The sequence below is a fragment of the Rana temporaria genome, chromosome 5 (genome assembly GCF_905171775.1).
Source record: "Rana temporaria chromosome 5, aRanTem1.1, whole genome shotgun sequence".
NCBI lineage: Eukaryota > Metazoa > Chordata > Amphibia > Anura > Ranidae > Rana > Rana temporaria.
The window spans coordinates 155,927,835-155,952,013 of NC_053493.1; the positions used below are offsets into that span (position 1 = coordinate 155,927,835).

General features: G+C 42.5%; 1 protein-coding gene across 2 annotated transcripts in view; it reads right to left on the reverse strand.

Annotated features, from left to right (window-relative positions):
* The window catches only part of ITPRID1 (ITPR interacting domain containing 1), a 181,095-nt gene that overhangs the window by 54,742 nt on the left and 102,174 nt on the right, over positions 1-24,179 (reverse strand). For both annotated transcript variants that reach the window (XM_040353275.1, XM_040353276.1), the window contains exon 9: positions 10,191-10,245. In XM_040353275.1, the coding sequence (XP_040209209.1) occupies positions 10,191-10,245 (55 nt within the window). The remainder of the gene's footprint in view (positions 1-10,190; positions 10,246-24,179) is intronic.

The following is a 24,179-nucleotide window of genomic DNA, read 5'->3' on the forward strand; positions in this document are numbered from 1 at the left end:
CTGTATCCAGTGAAAATGTAGGGAAAAGGTGCCTGCAACTTTATAGAAAATGCAGCTGCATAGTACAGTGCGGTTTCCAATGTGGCAAAGCATGCTGCAATTTCCAATGCATGGGAGTGCTTGTCGGATTAATGTTACCCCCACACATCTCCTCAGTGGCTGTGCATTTTTTTTGCAGATGGTTCCGGTTGCAGGAACCACACAACTGTAAACCTAGCATATGCTTATGCTCTGCAAAAGTGTGCCAGCGCATTTATTGTGCGTTAAAATACACTTGAAAGGAAAGAGTTGAGACGCTAACATTCCTTCCGAACTCCACATACGCAAACGCTTCATGTTTTAATAATGTGAACAGCACTGTGTGTTGCCCATATTATGAATCCTCCAACTCCTGCTTTACTAGGAGTTGAATTAGTGTTAAGTGTGCCTCAAACTAGCTTTTCATGCCAGTGTGAACAGGGCCAGCGTGTTGCACTGAACAAAATGTAAAATTCCTAAAAAAAACTCCAGTCTGGGGAACGTAACATATGGCACAAGAGCTGCAGTTTGTGGTACATAGTGTAAAGCACAGCATGCAGATTTCAAGGTTTCTAGACTATGGAATGAAAAGAAAAACATACAGAGCACAGTGATACTGTATAATAAAAGTATATTGTATAGAATTTTATTTTAATTTAATTTGTATTTCTATAGCACTTTCCTACCCGATGGACTCAAAGTGCTTAGGAGGTAAGGCTGTCATCTTGGGTGTGCTCAACTGATCCAGTTAACCTACCAACATGTCTTTGGCATATAGAAGGAAACCAGAGAACCCAGAGGGAACCTGCGCAAGCACAGGGGGAACATGCATAACTTGCAGCAACATAAAATAAGCCAACTGGATTAAGTAACAAAGTATAGTGCATACAGTGCAGTGGTCTGGCTTATGTAACATGCAATGGTATACATTTTGTAATGTACAACATGGCATATAGAGGATAAAATTCTCTAAACATTGGTATTCATGCCATTTGCTAAATGATCCTTGTATACCCATGCATACTGGGCAAAGTCCACTTTTAATAAAGCAAGCCCACTAAGAAATGGTTCACACTGGAATACATGTCCTATGCAGTCCTGCGTGTTTCGGTTTTGACAGTCCGTTCATTCCAATAGCCCACCAAACATACCAGAACACGGGAGAAGTAGTGCAAGCACGACTTTTTCAGATTGTGCTGCACCAAAATGCATGGTACAGTGGTACACGGCAGTTTGGTGGTTGCAAATGTGCTGCATTTGTAAGATGCATTTTGGGTGACATTAACAATTAGTTGATACCCAATTGTGTCTGGCAAGGGCAGCGCATTGATGTGCAGTGCAGGAAACGTGCACAGAACGATCCTTTCCAGCACTGCATTCTAGTGTGAACAGGCCCTAAAACATGTCACAGTGACCCAGAATTTGGAATACTGAACATGGAACGTGGAATTTGGAATGTGGAATTTGGAATTCGGATTTCGGAATTCTGAACACCGAATTCGGAATTCTGAACACCGAATTTGAAACATGGAATTCAGAACACGGAATTTGGAATTCGGATTTCGGAACACAGAATTTGGAATTTGGATTTCGGAACACAGAATTTCGAATTTGGAAAGCAGAACACAAAATTCGTAACTCGGAATTCGGAAATTGGAACGCGGAATTCGGAACATGGAATTCGGAACGTGGCAATCAGAACATGGAATTTGGAACACAGATTTTGGGACACGGAATTCGGAATTTGGAACACAGATTTTGGGACACGGAATTCGGAATTTGGAACACAGATTTTGGGACACGGAATTCGGAATTTGGAACACAGAATTCAGAACACGAAATTTGGAACTCAGAACACAGAATTTGGAATTCAGATTTCGGAACACAGAATTTGGAATTCGGAGATCGGAACACGAAATTCGTAACGTGGAATTTGAAAATTGGAACGTGGAATTCGGAACACAGAATCTGCAATTTGGAACACAGAACTTGGAACGTGGAATTCGGAATGCGGAATTTGGAACACGGAATCCGGAATGTGGAATTCGGGATGCGGAATTAGGAACACGGAATTCGGAACATGGAATTTGGGATTCGGAACACAGGATTTGGAATTCGGAATTCGGATTTCAAGACACAGAATTTTGAATTTGGGACACAGAACTCGAAACGTAGAATTCGAAACATGGAATTTGTAACATGTAACATGGAATTTAGAATTCAGAACATGGAATTTGAAATTCGGAATTGAATTTAGAACACAGAATTTGGAACACGGAATTCAGAATGTGAAATTCAGAATACAGAATTTGGAATACGGAACGTGGAACTCAGAACACGGAATTTGGAACACGGAATTTGGATTTCGGAACACAGAATTTGGAATTTGGAACACGGAACCCGAAACCCGGAACGTGGAATTCGGAACACGGAATTTGGCATTCAGATTTCGGAAAACACAGAAGTTGGAAAGTGGAATTCAGAACACGGAAATCGTAACACGGAATTTAGAATTCAGAATGGAATTTGGAACGTGGAATTTGAGACGTGGAATTCAGAACACAGAATTTGGAATTTGGAACATGGAACTTGGAATTCGGATTTCGGAACACGGAATTTAGAGTTCAGAATGGAATTTGGAACACAGAATTCAGAAGGTGGAATTCGGAACACGGAATTTGAAATACAGAATTTGAAATTCGGATTTTGTAACACAGAATTTGGAATTTGAAACACGGAACTCGGAACGTGGAATTCGGAACACGCAATTTGAAATTCGGAGCATGCAATTTGGAATTCGGATTTTTAGAACACCGAATTTGGAATTTGGAACAGGGAACTCGAAACGTGGAATTCCAAGCGTAGATTTCGGAAAACACAGAATTTGGAATTCGGAACACAGAAAAAGCAAGCTGTGCACTATTGTTTCTGGGCTGTACTACGGGTACAATCAACAGATAATATACACGCCTGTGGTATCGCTGTAACCATTAGGAGCAGGGCAATTTGTTTTGGGGCGGTAGGTCATGGTAAAAGAAAGAAATACAAAAATTTTAACCGCTTGCCGACCAGCAGCCGCAGTTATACGGCGACAGGTCGGCTCGGCTGCGCGAGATCAAGTAGCTATACGTTATCTCGCGATTCAGCCAATAGGGGCGCGTGTGTGCCGCCCGCTCGCCCCTGGTCCCGACGCGCGTGCCTGGCGCGATCACCGCCGGGCACCCGCGATCGCTCGTTACACAGCTCCTGGTCCTGTCAGGGGGAGAAATGCCTGATCGTCTGTTCATACAATGTATGAACAGCAATCTGTCATTTCCCTAAGTCAGTCCCACCCCCCTTTAGTTAGAACACACACAGGGAACATAATTAACCCCTTCCTCGCCCCTAGTGTTAACCACTTCCCTGCCAGTGGCATTTTTATAGTAATCAATGCATTTTTATAGCACTGATCGCTATAAAAATGCCAATGGTCCCAAAAATGTGTCAAAAGTGTCCGAAGTGTCCGCCATAAGGTCGCAGTACTGATAAAAATCGCTGATCGCTGCCATTACTAGTAAAAAAAAAATATTAATAAAAATGCCATAAAACTATGCCCTATTTTGTAGACGCTATAACTTTTGCGCAAACCAATCAATAAAACCTTATTTCGATTTTTTTTTACGAAAAATATGTAGAAGAATACGTATCGGCCTAAACTGAGGAAAAAAACTTTTTTTATATATTTTTGGGGATATTTATTACAGCAAAAAGTAAAAAATATTCATTTTCAAAATTGTCGCTCTATTTTTGTTTATAGCGCAAAAAATTAAAACCGCAGAGGTGATCAAATACCACCAAAAGAAAGCTCTATTTGTGGGAAAAAAAGGACACCAATTTTGTTTGGGAGCCACGTCGCAGGACCGCGCAATTGTCAGTTAAAGCGACGCAGTGGCGAATCGCAAATAGTGGCCCGGTCACTGACCAGCAATATGGTCCGTGGCTGAAGTGGTTATACAATTCCTATTTTTTGTATGATAGTTTTCCTTTGATATGAAAAAAAGAGATATCCCTTAGGCCCCTTTCACACATGCGGACCGTATGTCCGCTTTTTCATCTATCCGTTTGTGGATGAAAAAAGGACATACATTGGTCCCCATGAGATCGTGGACGTCAGCGGATGAATATCTGCTGACACCCGATCTCGTCCGCCTCTGCAATGATCTGATTTTGCAGACGAAAAAAAACCCCCTATTTTTCCTTCCGTCTGCGAAACGGATCGGATGAACACGGACATACGGTCCATGTTCATCCGATCCCCCCATAGGGGAGAGCAGAGAAAAGACATGGGGCGGTCCCTGCACAGTGTGCGGGGACCGCCCTGTCATCCGCCGGCTCAGCGGGGATCAACAGAGCAATCCCCACTGAGTAAACAAACCATACGGAGGCGGATCATTACCGATCCACCTCGTGTGAAAGGGGCCTAACTATTTACCACCAATGAAAGCCCAATTTGTCTTAACAAACAAGCTATAATTCACCTGGATACAGTGTGTAGTTGTGATTTGTACAGTTTTACTAACACAAGTCAAAGTTACAAAACTGTTCAAGATTTTTTTTTTACCTCCAACATGAAAGGGTTAATAAGTCTCTTGTTTAACATTTAAAAATATGCTGACACTTCTATATACAAAACTATCTATTAACTGATTATTTTTCCAGCATTTCATATTTTTACTTGTAATTTTTTCGTCAAGGTGGCTCTCATTGAAATCAACAACCCAGTTTGCTTCACCAGCCAGCTTACTGCTAATGCATGCTTACTCTTAATCTGATCCTAATCAAGTTCATGCAAATATAGGAAAATTAAATGTGTCCGCACTTAGAGCTGCTGCTCCGTACAAATGACTATAAATGACTGTGCTGAACCTTCTTCCTGGCAAGTAAGGCTGGCCAGATGTACAGTACCTAAATCTAGCATGGAACATATGACATTGCTGCTTTGCTTTAGCATACAGCAGCATGAGAAGCAAAGCTCCTACTGTCTTTACAGAGAGTAATAGCTTCATTTTTATAACCGAAAGTGATACATTCAGGTACAAAATACATTAAAGGGTCACTAAAGGCAGATTATTTTATTTTTTTAAATAACAAACATGTTATACTTACCTCCACTGTGCAGCTCGTTTTGCACAGAGTGTCCCCTAATCCAGTCTTCTGGGGTCCCTCGGCGGCTGTCTCAGCTCCTCCTCGCAAAAGCTTTCTACCTTCATGCGAGCGAGCTTGCATGGTGGAAAGCTTTTGCGAGCGCGCTCCCATGATACAGCGGCGGGCACAGCCGCCGACTGTATCACTCGGCCCCGCCCCCTGGCGTGTCATCCGCTGTGATTGACAGCAGCGGATGACGCGCTATCAATCCACCCAGCCTAGCCAATCAACGGCCAGGCTGGGAACCGAAGAAGATCACATGGATGCGCCCGGGACTTTCGAAGGGTCAGGTTAGTAAAACGGGGGCTCGTGGGGGGGGGGGGCGTTACCATCGGATGTTTTTTCACCTTAATGCATAGGATGCATTAAGGTGAAAAAACATTTACCTTTACAACCCCTTTAATCCATGGAAAAACAGACGATGAAACAAATTATCCTTTTTTTATTTAACTGAGATTGGGGTTAATGTAGATCCATCACAAATATGCTGATGACTAATCTGCTAGCTATTCTTTAATTTTGTTTTCTACAAATATCAGAAAAAATATGGCACCTGAGATTTGTGCCCTCTCTCTTAAAATGCTTACTAACCTGAAACAAGCATCAGTAGGGAAGGCATGGATCCTGTGTTCCTGCAAAGCAAGGACAAGGATCCATGTCTTTCCCTAGTAAATGTACCTCCCACACTATATAAAAACACTGGCTAGGCACACAGTTAAAGGGGTTGTAAAGGTACAATTTTTTTACCTTAGTGCAGTCCTTCTTCACTTACCTCATCCTTCCATTTTGCTTTTAAATGTCCTTATTTCTTCTGAGAAATCCTCACTTCCTGTTCGTCTGTCTGTAACTCCACACAGTAATGCAAGGCTTTCTCCCTGGTGTGGAGTGTCGTGCTCGCCCCCTCCCTTGCACTACAGGACGCTCTCTACGTTGCAGATAGAGAAAGGAGCTGTGTGTTAGTGGGCATCCTGACTCTCCTGTAGTCCAAGGGAGGGGGCGAGCACGACACTCCACACCAAGCCTCGCATTACTGTGTGGAGTTACAGACAGAAGAACAGGAAGTGAGGATTTCTCAGAAGAAATAAGGACATTTAAAAGCAAAATCGAAGGATGAGGTAAGTGAAGGAGGACTGCACTAAGGTAAAGGAAGCTATTTAGGGATTTTTTTTTTTACCTTTACAACCCCTTTAACCATTTGATTTCCCCTGATGTTAGCCCCTTTCCAGCCAATGTCATTAGTACAGTGACAGTGAATATTTTTAGCACTGATCACTGTATTGGTGTCACTGGTTCCCACAAAAGTGTCAGTAATGCCCTGTACACATGATCGGGTCGTCTGATGAAAACGAACCGATGGATTTTTTCATCAGATATCCGATAAAGCTTTCAACAGTCTTGCCTACACACCATCGGTTAAAAATCCGATTGTGTCCAACGCGGTGACGTAAAACACAAAGAAGTGCAGAGAAAAATTAAGTTGAATGCTTCCGAGCACGCGTCGACTTGATTCTGAGCATGCGTGGATTTTTGACCGATGGATTTCCCCACAGACGATAGTTTTTTTCTATCGTTTTTTTAACCATAAGAAAATTTTAAAACAGGTTCTATTTTTTTTCATCGATGGGAAAAAAAATGGTGGAGCCCACACAAGATCGGTTCGTCTGATGAAAATGGTCCATTGGTCCGTTTTCATCAGACGAACCGATCGTGTGTACAGGGCATTAGTGTCTGATTTGTCCACCACAATATCACAGTCCCACAAAAAGTCGCTGATCACCTCCATTACTAGTAGAAATGAATAAATAGACAAGTGAATTTGGTTGGTTGCTGATTGGTCGGTAAGTTTGAGCCTGGATATTCTATGTTTTTGTATCCACTGGTTCTGTGTATTATGAAAGGGACAGGGGTCTATACCCAGGGGGCTCCAGGGACTCACACGCACATGAGAGGTTATCAAAAATCTGCGGTTGCTCCTGGCATTGTGGCCGGACTCTGTCCTGTTGTCCTGCTAAACATGCCGAGTGACAATTAATTCACATCCACCCTCAGGACCCTGCTACAACCTGGAGAAGCTTCTGGGACCTGCAGTCCACCCTCAATATGGCAATCCTGGACACTGCCATCATGGACTCAGCCAGTAATGGACTTCTGCCTGTGTAGGTATGCTGGGGCAGCCACAAGCCTGAAGTTATGGACTAGGGATGTTAGGAAAAGACTGCACGTTATGTTGAACTGTTGTGTTCATTTATTCTTCAGTAAAGCTTTGGAACTTTGCCTGTTCTGAATTTTTGAAAGACGTGTAATGCAAGAATGCTCAGGTCATTACTCACATTGGGGTATGAAAATAAGATTAATACAATCTGAAGATACAGTGGTTACCAAGGATAATGAAGGTTTCTTTAGCAGCCTGTCATGCGTGTGTACATGTGGCGGGTAGGACAACTTATAGCAGGAGGAGTTGTTCTTTGCACTCTTTCCTTGAGCATGTTTGTCTCCCATAGTAGACCAGATCAGTATTGCAGAGGTCCCCAGCCTGTGCACAAGTATGAAAGAGGAAGAGTTAAGTGAACAGCATGCATAGAGTCCCCACTAGGTGCACGGTAGTGCTCCATACCATTACTGGGAGTGAGGTAGCAGTGATGCACTGGACAGGTGGAGAGGGCATTGGCTATGCATGTCCCTCCTAAATGCACTGATTGTGGGGTGTATACAACATTGAGAGAGTTTATTATAGTTCAGTCTTTTTTTCAGGTAAAGGTACCCCATGTGTAAGGCAGAAACTTTGTCTATAGTGACTAGCATAGCCCAAAAGAACCCACTCCAGAATATGAGTCTAATGCGACCCACACTTGGCACGCATGGTGATGTAAAAAGACAGAAAAACTTTAAATGTACCAAAAAAAGTGCATGTACACACAAACAAATTCACTTAAACTTGTACTTTTATCTACTCCCTGAAAAAGTAGGACCTTTCATTGAATTCCCGGGGTGCAAGGCACCTGACAGGCAAGGTTACAAACTTGGTTCACCTAGCCAGGAGAAAAGTGTTGGTAACAAATACATGATTTATATAATCTGTGAACCATTACCATGCTGATAGATGATCCACCACCAAAAATTCAAAGGCTTACCAGAACGATTGAATTCAAACAGGTCAATCAAACTTGTGGTGTGTTACAGCAGGGAAAGGACTGCCTCAGCAGGCACGACCTCCAGTTAGATGAAAGGAAGAAACTTAAGCCGCGTACACGCGACCATTTTCAATGTCCTAGAAAAAACTATGTTTTTTTCAACGTGATTCTTGTCAAGCCTGCCTTGCCTACACACGATCGTGAACAAAAAAAATGCTCGAGCAAAGCGCGGTGACGTACAACACGTACGACGGCACTATAAAGGGGAAATTCCATTCAGATGGTGCCACTCTTTTGCTGATTTCGTGTTAGTAAAAGTTTGGTGAGAGACGATTCGCGCTTTTCAGTCTGTTACAGTGTGACGAATGTGCTATCTCCATTAAAGCCTACACACGACCGTTTTTCACAACGTTAAAAACGACAACGTGAACAACGCCGAGAAAATTTAGAGCATGTTCTAAATTTTTAATGCCCATTTTTCACGTCGAGAAAAATGCTCTGGGGCCAACACACGATAGTTTTTCATGACCATTTAAAAAAAAAAAAAATTTCACGTCATGAAAAACGGTCGTGTGTACGCGGCATTAGTCTTTTTTTATTTGTAGTGCAAAAAATAAAAACCTCAGAGGTAATCAAATACCACCAAAAGAAAGCTCTATTTGTGGGAAAAATTGTTGTTTGGGTACAGCATCACATGGCCGCACAATTGTCATTCAAAATGTAATAGCTCTGAAAGCTGAAAATTGGTCTGGGCAGGAAGGTGTATAAGTGCCTTGTATTGAGTGAGTGAGTGAGTGAGTGAGTGAGTGAGTGAGTGAGTGAGAGATTTGTAAAGCGCAACACATGCGAACTGAATTGCCTCTGGGCGAAGTATTGAAGTGGTTAACCGATTGCCGACGATGTACGACAGCAGAATGGCACGGCTGCGCATATTGGCGTACAGGTATGTCCCCTTTAATTTGCACAGCCATGGGCGGCGCGCTCGCGACCCGGTTGGGTACTCCGTGACCGCGATCGGGTCACAGAGCTGAAGAACGGTAAATGTAAACAAACCCGTCCCCGTGCTTCCTAGTGAGAGTGTCACTGATCGTCTGTTCCCTGTCATAGGGAACGACGATCAGTGATGTCACATGCCAAGCCATGCCCCCACACAGTAAGAATCACTCCCTTAGGTCACACGTAACCCCTTCAGCGCCCCCTACGGGTTAACCCCTTAATTGCCAGTGTAATTTTCACAATAATCAGTGCATTTTTATAGCACTGATCGCTGTAAAAATGAAAAAATAAAATAAAAATTATTAATAAAAATGCCATAAAACTATCCCCTATTTTGTAGACGCTATAACTTTTGCGCAAACCAATCAATAAACGCTTATTGCAATTTTTTTTACCAAAAATATGTAGAAGAATACGTATCGGCCTAAACTGAGGAAAAAAAATGTTTTATTTTTTGGGGATATTTATTATAGCAAAAAGTAAAAAATATAGATTTGTTTTCAAAATTTACGCTTTCTTTTTGTTTATAGTGCAAAAAATAAAAACCGCAGAGGTGATCAAATACCACCAAAATTAAGCACTCTTTGTGGGAAAAAAAGGACGTAAATTTTGTTTGGGAGCCACGTCGCACGACCGCGCAATTGTCAGTTAAAGCGATGCAGTGGCGAATCGCAAAAAGGGGCCTGGTCCTTTAGCAACAAAATGGTCCGGGGCTTAAGTGGTTAAACAGACCAAAAGGAAGTAATCAGGAGAAACTCATTTTGGGGTTTACATACACTTTAGGATATCTGTTATAGCATGATTGACTTCTACATTCTAGAATAAACTCTGACCTAATTTATGAATAAAAGAGAGACCTACCTGAAATTCTGTCCTGACTGAGTGCCCTTGGGTAGTCCTCTTCAAAACTCTGCACCTAGAATCCACAAAATTGGGGAAATTCATTGCCAAAGCATTATGCTATCACATACCGTACATTTTGTTAACTAAAGTTGCAATGTTTCTAAAGGGAAACTTATATATAGAAAAGTACATGGTTGTCATTCCTAACCTCCTTCTAAAAACACTAGTATTCTGGCTGGCTTTAGATTTAATACTTCTAGGATTACTTACCTGAAACAAAAATGCACCCTGTGACGTTAGAGTGAAGTTAAAACCTATGGGTACATATTTGTTCTAGGTTGTTGACTTACCATTAAAGGCAGAGAGTTGACAAATTAGCAACTACCATCATTGGGAGAGGTCAGCAATGGTACTTCAAGCACAAATGACTTTTAAAGCATATATAAATCCAGGGCCAGATTCTCGTCCAGCGGCGTATCTTTGCGGCGGCGTAACATATCTGATTTACGTTACGCCTCCGCAACTTAGACGGGCAAGTGCTGTATTCTCAAAGCACTTGCTCCGTAAATTGGCCGGCGTAAGCCCGCCTAATTCAAATTTGGATCAGGGGGGCGTGTTTTATGTAAATGTTCTGTGATCCAACGCGATTGACGTTTTTCACGAACGGCGCATGCGCCGTCCGTGGAAATCTCCCAGTGTGCATTGCTCCTAATACGCCGCAAGGACGTATTGGTTTTGACGTGAACATAAATTACGTCCAGCCCCATTCACGGATGAGTTACGTTAACGACGTAAAATTTTCAAATTTCGATGCGGGAACGACGGCCATACTTAACATTGCTACGCCGCACTTGCGCCACCATATAGCAGGGGTAACTATACGCCGGGAAAAGCCTAACGTAAACGGCGTAACTTTACTGCGTCGGCCGGTTATACGTTCGTGAATTCGCGTATCTAGCTGATTTACATATTTCGACGCGTAAATCATCGTACACGCCCCTAGCGGCCAGCGTAAATATGCAGTTAAGATCTGACGGCGTAAGAGACTAACGCCTGTCGGATCTAATAGATATCTATGCGTAACTGATTCTAAGAATCAGGCGCATAGATATGACGGCACAACGCAGAGATACGACGGCGTATCTGGAGATACGCCGTCGTATCTCCACTGAGAATCTGGCCCCCAATCCTTAAAGGGGTTGTAAAGGTAAAAATGTGTTCCCCTAAATAACTTCCTTTACCTTAGTGCAGTCCTCCTTCACTTACCTCATCCTTCCATTTTGCTTTTAAATGTCCTTATTTCTTCTGAGAAATCCTCACTTCCTGTTCTTCTGTCTGTAACGCCACACAGTAATGCAAGGCTTTCTCCCTGGTGTAAAGTGTCGTGCTCGCCCCCCTCTCTTGAGAGGGCGAGCAGGAGAGTCAGGACGCCCACTAACACACAGCTCCTTTTTCTATCTGCAACGTAGAGAGCATCCTGACTCTCCTGCTCGCCCCCTCAAAGGAGGGGGCGAGCACGACACTCCACACCAGGGAGAAAGCCTTGCATTACTGTGTGGAGTTACAGATAGAAGAACAGGAAGTGAGGATTTCTCAGAAGAAATAAGGACATTTAAAAGCAAAATCGAAGGATGAGGTAAGTGAAGGAGGACTGCACGAGGGTAAAGGAAGCAATTTAGGGGAATTTTTTTTTTACCTTTACAACCCCTTTAACGTGATAAATAATATTAAAAGTTGTTTTCAGTCTTTTTAAATCTGTCACTTTTTTGAAAATATCTTGTGATTTTCCCATGGAGGTCCTTGTATAGACACTACCTGTTATAACTCTCTGTTCCCGTTTCCTAATTGTGCTCCTGCCTTGTCATCCTGTTACACTCGCTTCAAATAAAAAACTACAAGTAGCCATTTTAGCACACATCCCACAGGTGTTGACCCCTCTTGTCTGTCACCATCTGAAAGCCTACCCACGTGCAAAAAATTACTGTAAAGAGACTGTTGGAAAAATCGCTTTTAAAAATATACCCCTGACATTTCTATCTGTGAACCCATAAAGGTAGATGATTCATGTAGCATTTACTTTGTGGAATCCATCTGCCCTTCATCTCATTCAGGCAGGAGGGTGTGCCTAGCTGAGAAAGCCCATTCCCCCTTCCCCCAGATGAAAGAAAATGCCCATTTCTAGGATGTATGACGTAATTTTGGTCTAGACCAGGAAGCAACTGAAGAAATGTAAAAAAAAGTTTAAAACAAGTAAATATAATGGGCCAGATTCACAGCTGAAATACGCCGGAGTATCTACTGATACGCCGGCGTATTTTCAAGTTTGCCGCGTCGTATCTTTAGTTTGAATCCTCAAACCAAGATACGACAGCTTCTGGCTTCGATCCGACAGGCGTATGGCTTCGTACACCTTCGGATCGTAGGTGTAATACTTCGGCGCCCGCTGGGTGGAGTTTGCGTCGTTTTCCGCGTTGGGTATGCTAATTAGCTGTTTACGGCGATCCACGAAGTTACGCGCGGTCGTCGCATTCTCTTACGTCGTCGCTAGTCGGCTTTTCCCAGCGTAAAGTTACAGCTGCTATTTCTTGGCTTAAATTTAGACTTGCCATGTTAAAGTATGGCCGTCGTTCCCGCGACGAATAACATTTTTTTTTTTTTTTTTGCGTAAGTCGTCCGTGAATAGGAAAGGACGTAACGCACGTTGCCGTTCAAAAAAATACATCGGTGCGACGTAATTTCGCGCAAAGCACAGCGGGAAATTTCAAAACAGAGCATGCGCAGTACGTTCGGCGTGGGAACGTGCCTAATTTAAATGATACACGCCCAATTTGAATTAGGCGGGCTTGCGCCGGACGGATTTACGCTGCCGCAAGTTTACAGGCAAGTGCTTTGTGAATCAAGCACTTGCCCGTAAAACTTGCGGCGGTGTAACGTAAATGCGATACGTTACGCCGCCGCAATTCTATGTGAATCTGGCCCATAATACCTTCCTATCCATTTACTAATGCTAGCAGCATAAGGATTAAAAATATATAATGTTGATTGAAAGGAAAGCTTAGTTCTGCTTAAAGGAACTACTCAACAAAGCATATACAGAGCCTTGAAAAATAATTCATAACCCTTAAAATTTTCCACATTTTGTCACGTTACAACCAAAAAAATACATCTTTTTTATTGGGATTTTATGTGATAAACCAAGTGGCACATGATTGTGAAGTGGAACGAAAATGATAAATGTTTTTTAACTTTTTTTTACAAATAAATACAGTATCTCACAAAAGTGAGTACACCCCTCACATTTTTGTAAATATTTTATTATATCTTTTTGTTGCCAGCGGTTTAGACATGAATGGCTGTGTGTTGAGTTATTTTGAGGGGACAGTACATTTTCACTGTTATACAAGCTGTACACTCACTACTTTACATTGTAGCAAAGTGTCATTTCTTAAGTGTCGTCACATGAAAAGATATAATAAAATATTTACAAAAATGTGAGGGGTGTACTGTGAAAAGTGTGACGTGCATTTATAATTGCCTTCAGAATTCACCTAATTAGTAACTAGAGTCAACCTGCCTGTACTTTAATCTCTGTATAAATACAGCTGTGCTGTGAAGCCCTCAGAGGTTTGTTAGAGAACCTTAGTGAAAAAACACCATCATGAAGGTCAAGGAACACATCAGACAGGCAGGGCCGGTACAAGGGGTGGGCGGAGGGGGCGGATGCCCTGGGCGGGACTATTTACTGGAGGAAGAGGGGCGCAGTAGAAGTGCTGGTGTACTGGCCGCGCTACATAGAAAACAACAGCATGTGCCGAGTGCGCTCCTACACCCGGCACAAGACTGAGACCAGTCCCGCCCCTCACTTCTCTATCGGGCAGAGTAATCATCAGAAGAGAGAATGTCATTTCCTGCAGTGAATTCTTCCCCCCTCCCTCTCAACGCTGACTCCAAAGTCAATGCGAGTAGCGCTCGCACACAGTCAGTTCACCCATATGCTTCCAAATTCAAAAGCAGACCGGGTCTCCTGCTTGCCATAATAACTGCAGCAGACCCGGCTCCTAAAGCGAGCAGTGCTCCCGTCCCTGTCTGTATGCTCAGAAAGCTATGCTGGTAAAACTCACAGCACAGCAAGGAGATGCAGGATGTCGTCATACCAGTGCTTGGTCCGCATAGACAGGGATCTGTGCAGTCACATGCCAGTTCTTATCCAATCATGCTACTCCAGCCCCTCCCCTTTCTCCTGCCGCCAGATTTGGACAACTTTAAGCAGTTTCAGAGGAGGAGGAAGTGGCTACAATGACCCCTCTGCTCTTCTGTGTCACTGTGAGTTTTTCTCCTTTGCTTCAGGAATAGAAAGCAGCAGCATGGATAGTCAGTGATAGGGAAAGGGGCAGCAGCATGGTAGGTTGGTTGTTTTGTGCAGGCAGCAGAGATAGAGGGGAACAGGATCTGAGGAAGACATGCTCATCCTGACACTGGGCTGTGAAAGATCTTTATCATCAGAGGGACAGAACACAGACTTGCATTCCTTTAAACCAGCAGAAATCATGTTTCCTACATTAGGTTTCTACCTGGGAGAAAAGAATGCAAGGTCTGTGTGTTCTGTCTCTCTGCTTCACCTTAGGGCTCATTCACACTCGTTGGGGCTGTTGCAGAGCATCCTCATTCAGTTGAAGGGGTTGTACACAGTGGGTGGAAGCACCTGCCAAAAGCAACACAGGGTGTAATTGCTGCCATGACACTAAACATGGCTGAAATATGTATACACCCCAGCCACTGCCTGTATGCAGCTAACGGGAGTAGCGGGGGGTAAAAACTTGGCTCAACTGCAGGGTTTAACAGTCCCCCTCACCACTTGTATTAATAATGCGTTCTAACATAACATTGCTGGTGTGGTTCCACAATAAGACAATAAAAATACCACATTACTCTCACCTTTTGTGTGTGTGTGTGTGTGTGTATATATATACACACACACACACACACTTATTTAGTTTAATTTCCATGGTATAATTTACTGGTAAAAATTATTAGTGCCCCCCAAGTTTTGACTGTGGCATCTTATGTACCCCCCTATATATTGTTCCTAGAGTCGCCACTGCGCCCAACAGGCGATTCCTTGTCCCAGCCGGTGGGACTTCACCGAGAGGCCGGCCAGGAGGCGGTATGGGAAACCGACACTGACTCGTTCTTTACACCGGGGGGGGGGGGGGGGGCAGTTTGCCATCTTCGCCCTGGGCACCGAATGACCTTGTCCCAGCACTGCAGACAGGTCAGGATTAAAGTTGTGGAGAAGTTTAAAGCAGAGTAAGGGTATAAAAAAATATCCCAAGCTTTGAACATCTCACAGAGCGCTGTTCAATCCATCATCCAAAAATGGAAAGCTTATGGCACAACTGCAAACCTACCAAGCCATGGCCGTCCACCTACACTGACAAGCCGGGCAAGGAGAGCATTAATCAGAGAAGCAGCCAGGTGGCCCATGGTAACTCTGGAGGAGCTGTAGAGATCCACAGCTCAGGTGGGAGAATCTGTCTACAGGACAACTATTAGTCAGGCAGTCCACAAACCTGGCCTTTATGGAAGAGTGGCAAGAAGAAAGCCATAAGAAGTCCCGTTTGCAGTTTGCAAGAAGCCATGTGGGGGGCACAGCAAACATGTGGAAGAAGGTGCTCTGGTCAGATGAGGCCAAAATGGAACTTTTTGGCCGAAAAGCATAACACTATATGTGGCAGAAAACTAACACTGCAAATCACCCTGAACACACCATCCACACCATGAAACAGGGTGGTGGCAGTATCATGTTGTGGGTGGAAGGTTCACCTTCCAGCAGGACAATGACCCTAAACATATAGCCAGAGCTACAATGGAATGGTTTAGGTCAAAGCATATTTACAGTGCCTTGAAAAAGTATTCATACCCCTTGAATAGTTCCACATTTTGTCACGTTACAACCAAAAATGTAAATGTATTTTATTGGGATTTTATGTGATAGACCAACACAAAGTGGCACATAATTGTGAAGTGGAAGGAAAATAATAAATGGTTTTCATTTTTTTTTACAAATAAATATGTGAAAAAGTGTGGCGTGCATTTGTATTCAGCCTCACTGAGTCAATACTTTGTAAAACCACCTTTCGCTGCAATTACAGCTGCAAGTCTTTTTGGGGATGTCTCTACCAGCCTTTGCACATCTAGAAATTGAAATTCTTGGCTATTCTTCTTTGCAAATTAGCTCAAGCTCTGTCCGATTGGATGGAGAGCATCTGTGAACAGCAATTTTCAAGTCCCGCCACAGATTCTAAATTGGATTTAGGTCTGGACTTTGACTGGGCCATTCTAACACATAATTATGCTTTGATCTAAACCATTCCATTGTAGCTCTGGCTGTATGTTTAGGGTCATGGTCTTGCTGGAAGGTGAACCTCTGCCCCAGTGTCAGGTCTTTTTCAGATTCTAACAGGTTTTCTTCTAAGATTTCACTGTATTTGGCTTCATCCATCAACTCTGACCAGTATCCCTGTCCTTGCTGAAGAAAAGCATCCCCTCAACATGATGCTGGCACCACCATGTTTCACGGTGGGTATGGTGTGTTCAGGGTGATGTGCAGTGTTAGTTTTCCGCTCCACATAGCGTTTTGTTTTTAGGCCAAGAAGTAACATTTTGGTCTCATCTGACCAGAGCACTTTCTTCCACATAGTTGCTATGTCCCCCACATGGCATGTTGCAAACTGCAAACTGAATTTTTATGGCTTTCTTTCAACAATGACTTCCTTCTTTCCACTCTTCCATAAAGGCCAGATTTGTGGAGTGCATGACTAATAGTTGTCCTGTGGACAGATTCTCCCACCTTAACTGTAAATCTTTGCAGCTCCTCCAGAGTTACCATGGGCCTCTAGGCTGCTTCTCTGATTAATGCTCTCTTTGCCAGGCCTGTAAGTTTCGGTGGGCAGCCATGTCTTGGTAGGTTTGCAGTTGTGCCATACTCTTTCCATTTTCGGGTGATGGGTTTAACAGTGCTCCATTAGATGTTCAAAGCTTGGGATATTTTTTTATAATGTAACCCTGCTTTAAACTTCTCCACAACTTTATCCCTGACCTGTCGGGTGTGTTCCTTGGCCTTCGTGATGCTGTTTCTTCACTAAGGTTCTCTAACAAACCTCTGAGGGCTTCACAAAACAGCTGTTTTTTATACTGAGATTAAATTGCAGATAGGGGGACGCTATTTACTAATTAGGTGACTTTGCAAGGCAATTGATTTCATTAGATTTTAGTTATGAGTACCAGAGTAAAGGGGGCTAAATACAAATGCACGCCACACTTTTCACATATTTATTTGTAAAAAAAAAAAATATATTGAAAACCATTTATCTTTAACCTTCCAGTTCACAATTATGTGCCACTTTGTGTTGGTCTATCACATAAGATCCCAATAAAATACATTTATGTTTTTTGTTGTAACGTAACAAAAAGGGGAACATCTCACTAGGTATAAATACTTTTTTAAGGCACTGTATGTGTTAGAGTGGCCCAGTCAAAGTCCAGACCTAAATCCAATTGAGAATCTGTGGCAAGACTTGAATATTGCTGTTCACAGACTCTCTCCGTCAAAGCTGACAGAGCTTGAGCTATTTTGCAAAGCTGGTAGAGATATCCCTAAAAGAATTTGCAGCTCTAATTGCAGTGAAAGGTGGTTCTACAAAGTATTGACTCAGGGAGTTGAATAAAAATGCACGCCACACTTTTCACATATTTATCTAATATTACAATTATGTGTCACTTTGCGTTGGTCTATCACATAAAATACATTTACATTCTTGTTTGTAACATGACAAAATGTAAAAGGGGTATGAATACTTTTCCATGTATATATATCTAGATCTATATATATATATATATATATATATATATATATACATACACACACACATACATACACACATACATACACAGTATAAAGTAGAAACTACTATACATTTTTATTCCATATTCTTCCTACTCCGGAAAACAAAATGCAAATGTTTCCAATGTTTTGCTTTGCGGTTTGTAATCTGAGCTGCTAATCAGCAGGTTGCAATGAATGGGATGGGCGGAATCACAGAATGTGTGTGGATGTCCCACTGCAAGCAAAGCAGGTAAACGTGTTAATTGGTTGTTTTCAGTGACTTCAACAGTTCTCCACTTTAAAACATAAACTGGTTTTTAATTAGGCCTGGCTTTTTCTGTAAGGGTTGGTACTTTTCTTTCAGGTTTGGTAAATAATGTATACACTGTTCTGATACAATGAAAGAGAAACAAGAACAAGTGTGGTTCCATGTTAACAGTGAAATGGTTTAATGATTTCGTGTGTTTAACCACTTAAGACCCGGACCAATATGCAGGTAAAGGACCTGCCCAGTTTTTGCGATTCGGCACTGCGTTGCTTTAACTGACAATTGCGCGGTCGTGCGATGTGGCTCCCAAACAAAATTGTCGTCCTTTTTTCCCCACAAATAGAGCTTTCTTTTGGTGGTATTTGATCACCTCTGCGGTTTTAATTTTTTGCGCTATAAACAAAAATAGAGCGACAATTTTGAAAAAAAAATCTATAATTTTTACTTTTTGCTATAATAAATACCTCCAAAAAAAATATAAAAAAACATATTTTTTTCTCAGTTTAGGCCGATACGTATTCTTCTACATATTTTTGGTAAAAAAATATCGCAATAAGCGTTTAACGATTGGTTTGCGCAAAATGTATAGCGTTTACAAAATAGGAGATAGGTTTATGGCATTTTTAATAATATTTTTTTTTACTACTAATAGAGGCGATCAGTGATTTTTTTCATGACTGCGACATTATGGTGGACACATCGGACAATTTTGACACATTTTTGGGACCATTGTAATTTTCACAGCAAAAAATGCTATAAAAATGCATTGTTTACTGTGAAAATGACAGTGCAGTTTAGGAGTTAACCACTAGGTGGAGCTGCAGGGGTTATGTGTGACCTCATATGTGTTTCTAACTGTAGGGGGCGGGGCTGGACATGTAACGTCACTGATCACCTTTCCCTATATCAGGGAACAGACGATCAGTGACATTGCCACTGTGAAGAACGTGGAAGGTGTGTTTACACACACCTCTCCCCGTTCTTCAGCTCCTGTGACTGATCGCGGGACACCGGCGGCGATTTGGTCAAGGAGCTTCGGACCGGGTCGCAGGCGTGACCCACGGCTGGGCACTTAAAGAGGATGTACAGGTACGTGCCTGTGCCCAGTCGTGCCATTCTGCCGACGTAAATGTGCAGGAGGTGGTCCTTAAGTGGTTAAACCCAAATAAAAAATGTAATACACTGCAACTTACTAGTCCTTGGTGTGGTGTCTGCATTTTTTTTCTTGTGATGTATTTTTTACTGGTAATCCTGCAAATAACACACTTTCTGTCCCTGGATGGCTCCATCCCTTCACTACTGAATCTTTGGAGTGAGCCATAGCTGTCACCCTAGGCTGCTCTCCTTATATGGGCTACACACATGTCTTTATTTCCTCATCTCCATTATGTGGGGGCAGGGCAATTGGTAGTTTACAGATAATAACTGGGAAGAAAGATATGCTTCAGTGCAGCTCACAGAAAGTGACAAGGACACGACATGTTTAGCAAGATCAACAAATATTTTCTTCATTTTCTGAAAATGCTTAGATTGGAAAAAAAAGAAGAAAAAAAGTCACGTAGTCATCACATCTAAGGACTGTAAGATGCAATAAACAGTTGAACCTCAGATTACGAGCATATTCCGTTCCAGGAGTATGCTCATAATCCAAAGTACTCGCATATCAAAGCGAGTTTTCCCATTGAAGTCAATGGAAACTAAAATCATTTTTTCCAGATTGACTTCAATGGGATGCAATACCGAATGCAGCCAGAAGTTGGGGGGTGCCAGAGAGCGCCAAAAACGTCTGAAAAGGCCCGAGGACACTTCGGTTAGTTTCCTGCACCCCCGTACCTCAGGCCAAATGAGGTACTGCAGGCCAATGATCGGCTCTGCTCGGCTTCTGCGCCCCCTGTTCCTCAGGCAAAAGGAGGTACTGCAGGCCTATTTAGCTTGAATTCTGCTCGTCTTGCGAGTCAACACTCGCAAACCGAGTCAGAATTTAAAAAAAAAAAGTTGCTCGCAAATCAAAACGCTCTCAAACCAAGTTACTTCTTAACCGAGGTTCCACTGTATTATATTTTGCTCCTGGGTTTAGTTATCATTTTATTTATTTATGAAGTGGCCTTTAGGCCGGCCATACACGGTTTGGGCAGACTGAATGTACCAAGTAGATTGATCAATCAACTTGGGTACAACCAGCCTGCCGTATTCTCTGCGATTATTGCTAGTGGCTGCTATAACCGCTAGCAATAATAACTTTCTTCTCCCGGGAGAAGACAAGGGTCTGGCAGGAGAGATTCCCGCACCAACACCGTGGTTGCAGGAAAGAAATTAGCTCAGACTTGGTCTTGTACTTATTCCACAAAATCCAATGCAATCCATTATGCCAATTCTGACCACATCTTCCTTGTTGGAGCCCTTATCCAAATCATCCCATTCTTCACAGTTTTCTGGTGATCATTAACCTCCCTGGCGGTATGATTCTGTCTGGAATTACGTACCAAAAGCGGTAAAATTATTTGCAAGGAAATTTGGCGTTTTATACTGTAGGCCTGTAATTCTTAGGAATAACTCACTTAAATCTGACCAAACAAGAGTCTTGTAGGCATCCCGGGTATGACATTTTTTTAAAAACAAAATGATAAATTATAATATAATAAATAATTATAAATAATTATAACAAATAATAATATAACTCTAATAAAAATGATTGAATAATGTAATCAACTCAAAATCACTGAAATTTTCTCAGTTGCAGAATTGTCGCTGTCATTACTTTTATTTTTTTATGACGAATTTCCCCACAAATCACTATCGCACAATTCTGCAAGTGATTATAATTTATTATCGCTGTTTTCTAGCTGATCTAAAACCATTTTTGACATAAAGGGACACTTTTGGTTGCTATGGACAATCTACAGTTTGCAGGCAGAAAGAACAGTTTTTATTATATAAAAGTACATGTAGGACACTGGGCAGACCACTAGGGACAAGGGGGGTGTGTATTTTTTACATACAGTACTGTAATCTATAAGATTACAGTATACTGTATGTAAGGTGTTTGTTTACGTTTTTGAATTTGGCGCCGATCTCCGCTCCCGTGCGTCGTAATGTCGCAGGGAACGGAGATCGGCGGCACAGGAGGACACTGTGTGAATCGAGCGAGGTCAGCGCGGTGGCATCGCTGGATCCAGGACAAGGTAAGCCAGCGTGCGCTGCAGGCTCTGCATAGCTTACCCCGAGCGTGACTTGGGGATACCGATCGCAGCAGAAAAAATCCACCCCGAGTCACGCTCGGGGTTACCGCCAGGCAGGTTAAGGATGTCTATCACAACCAATGACCAATAAAAAGGGTAGAGAGATAGAAAGAAGCACACTTGGTCTCATCCATAAAACAATGGCTGATATTTAAATACAGTGCCTCCAGATTTTGGGACGAAATCAGGTTTATGTGTTTAATTATGACAGATTGCATGTGTAATGCATGTGTTCATTTGCTTGTTCATAGCATCTATTCAGAGTATATGTTAAAAAATAAATCTGGAAACTCTGTAAAAGTGCTACTTGTTCTGCATTGTTTATACAATTGAGTCAGCTGATTATCCAATATAAAGTTGGCTGTTTACTGCCTAAGAATAGCTTAAGTTTAAACTGAAGATCAGCAGCCAATAGCCCTAAGGGAAATCTAACAGACTGATACAAGCCTCGGTTTACAAAGACAAACTAAGCATCTGCTGTAGTGTTGTGTTGTTTCTATTTGTCACACCTATTATATTTTATGGACTGTGAAATAGTATAAAGTAACTTAAAGCGGAGTTCCGGCCACAATTTCACTTTTTATATATAAATACCCCTGTAATACACAAGCTTAATGTATTCTAGTAAAGTTAGTCTGTAAACTAAGGTCTGTTTTGTTAGGTTGTTACAGCATTTAGACACTTTATAAAATAGAAATTGACTGGGGCCATCTTAAGTGTGGGCATCATGAAGCCAGACTGTATGACTTCCTGGATTTCAGCCTTGCAGATCTCGCACATGCTCAGTGCTGCACAAGCAGTGTAATAGGTTTCAGATCAGGTTTCAGCACCTGTACTGTCCAAGTCACATGATTCTTCGAGACTGGGGAGTGCACAGACTCCTGGAAAGTTACACCCACTACATTCCCAGGAGTCTGTGCGGTGTAGGTTAGGAAGCTTAAGCACCTAGGTGCAGGAAGTGGGAAGATTAACTATTCTGCCTAGCAACAACACTTTGAAGGCATCTAAAAAAAACATTTTTTTTTCTTAAAGGACTAATGACATTTTTTTTTAAAACTACTGATGTAATGTTATATTTATGGGTGGAACTCCACTTTAAAGTGGATGTAAACCCACTCTCATCATTTCTAAACTACTGCCATAGTGGTTATCTATAAGGATATACATGCCTCCTGCATGTATCCTTACCTGTCAAATGTCCCCCCTCTGTCTGTTATGGGACCCCGAAAAACTGCAGATTCTGTGGGTGGGTCTGTTGTCTGGAGTTCAATGGGTGGGGTCGTGATGTCATAAGACTCCCCGCCCCATCTACGCTCCCCTTGTCAACATGAATTTTCTCCTGTGTGTTTCTTACACTGAACTTCTGCTATGATCACTAACATCCAGTCAAAACCCAGAAAGTTCACCACATGGCTTCAGCATGCCCAATCATGCTGAGGTGTGGAGCAGCCAATCCTGGGAGAGCTGGAGAAGAAAGGAGGAGGGGATCTAAAGTACACAGAGTGCCTCTCTCAGGCTCGTGCATGAGATATGTAAATCACCTGTCACTCACAGCAAGAGGGAGAAACCGATTTCTCTGTGTTTCAGTTTTTATCTCACTGAAAAAAGATAAGAGGATTGCTCAGAGCTGGATTAACTCTTCGTGGCAAGACTGGGCACAGATCACATGAAATCCTATACTGTACAAGGTGCAAGACTTAATAAAAAATAAATAAAAAAATAAAATCGGGCTTAGAAAGTTCTGCCTTTAGTATTATTTTAAAGGTGGCCATATCAAAGATTGATTTATTTTATGTTCTTTTCCATTTACTGCACTTTCTGGGAAGTTTATTGGTTAATACAAAACAATAATGGGCACTATGTTTAAAGTGGAAGTAAACCCTTCAATTTCATAGTTACAAAAACAGTTAACATTCCCGGCATACCGGAAATGCTAGCTGTCACATTTGTTTGTGCTCTCAACCAAACTGCCAAACCATCCAATGGCTGGTTTCATAACAGGTCACATGTACAGCATCATGGCAGTTGCAGATTAAACAGAGGTCAAGATGGCCGCTTCCTTGGCTGAAAACGATAGGAGGGTTTACTTCCACTTTAACCTCTTGACCACCGCCCCATGTCAAAAAGACGTCCTCCTTTTTAAAGTTGAATATCTCGATAACGGCAGCAGCTGCTGCCACAACCGAGATATTCATCTTTTCAGGGGGCGGTGGTGTACACGATAACGGCGGTCTCCGCGGCGGATTCGCCGCGAGATCGCCGTTATCGGTGGCGGGAGAGGGGCCCCCCCCCTCCCGCCGCTCTCCCGCGCCCTCCGCCGCTTACCGGAGCCGTCGGTAGCGGCGGAGGGGATCCGATGTGTCCGGCAGCTGAGCGGGGACGGGACTGAAGGAGAAATCTCCTTCACCCGTCCTCCTAGCTCTGCTGGGCGGAAGTGACGTCAAAACGTCAGTCCCGCCCAGCCTCTTAAAGAAACATTTTTTTTTTTGTCATTTGAAAAAATGACATTTTTTTTTTTTAATTTTTTTTTTTGCATTTAAGTCTAATTATGAGATCTGAGGTCTTTTTGACCCCAGATCTCATATTTAAGAGGACCTGTCATGCTTTTTTCTATT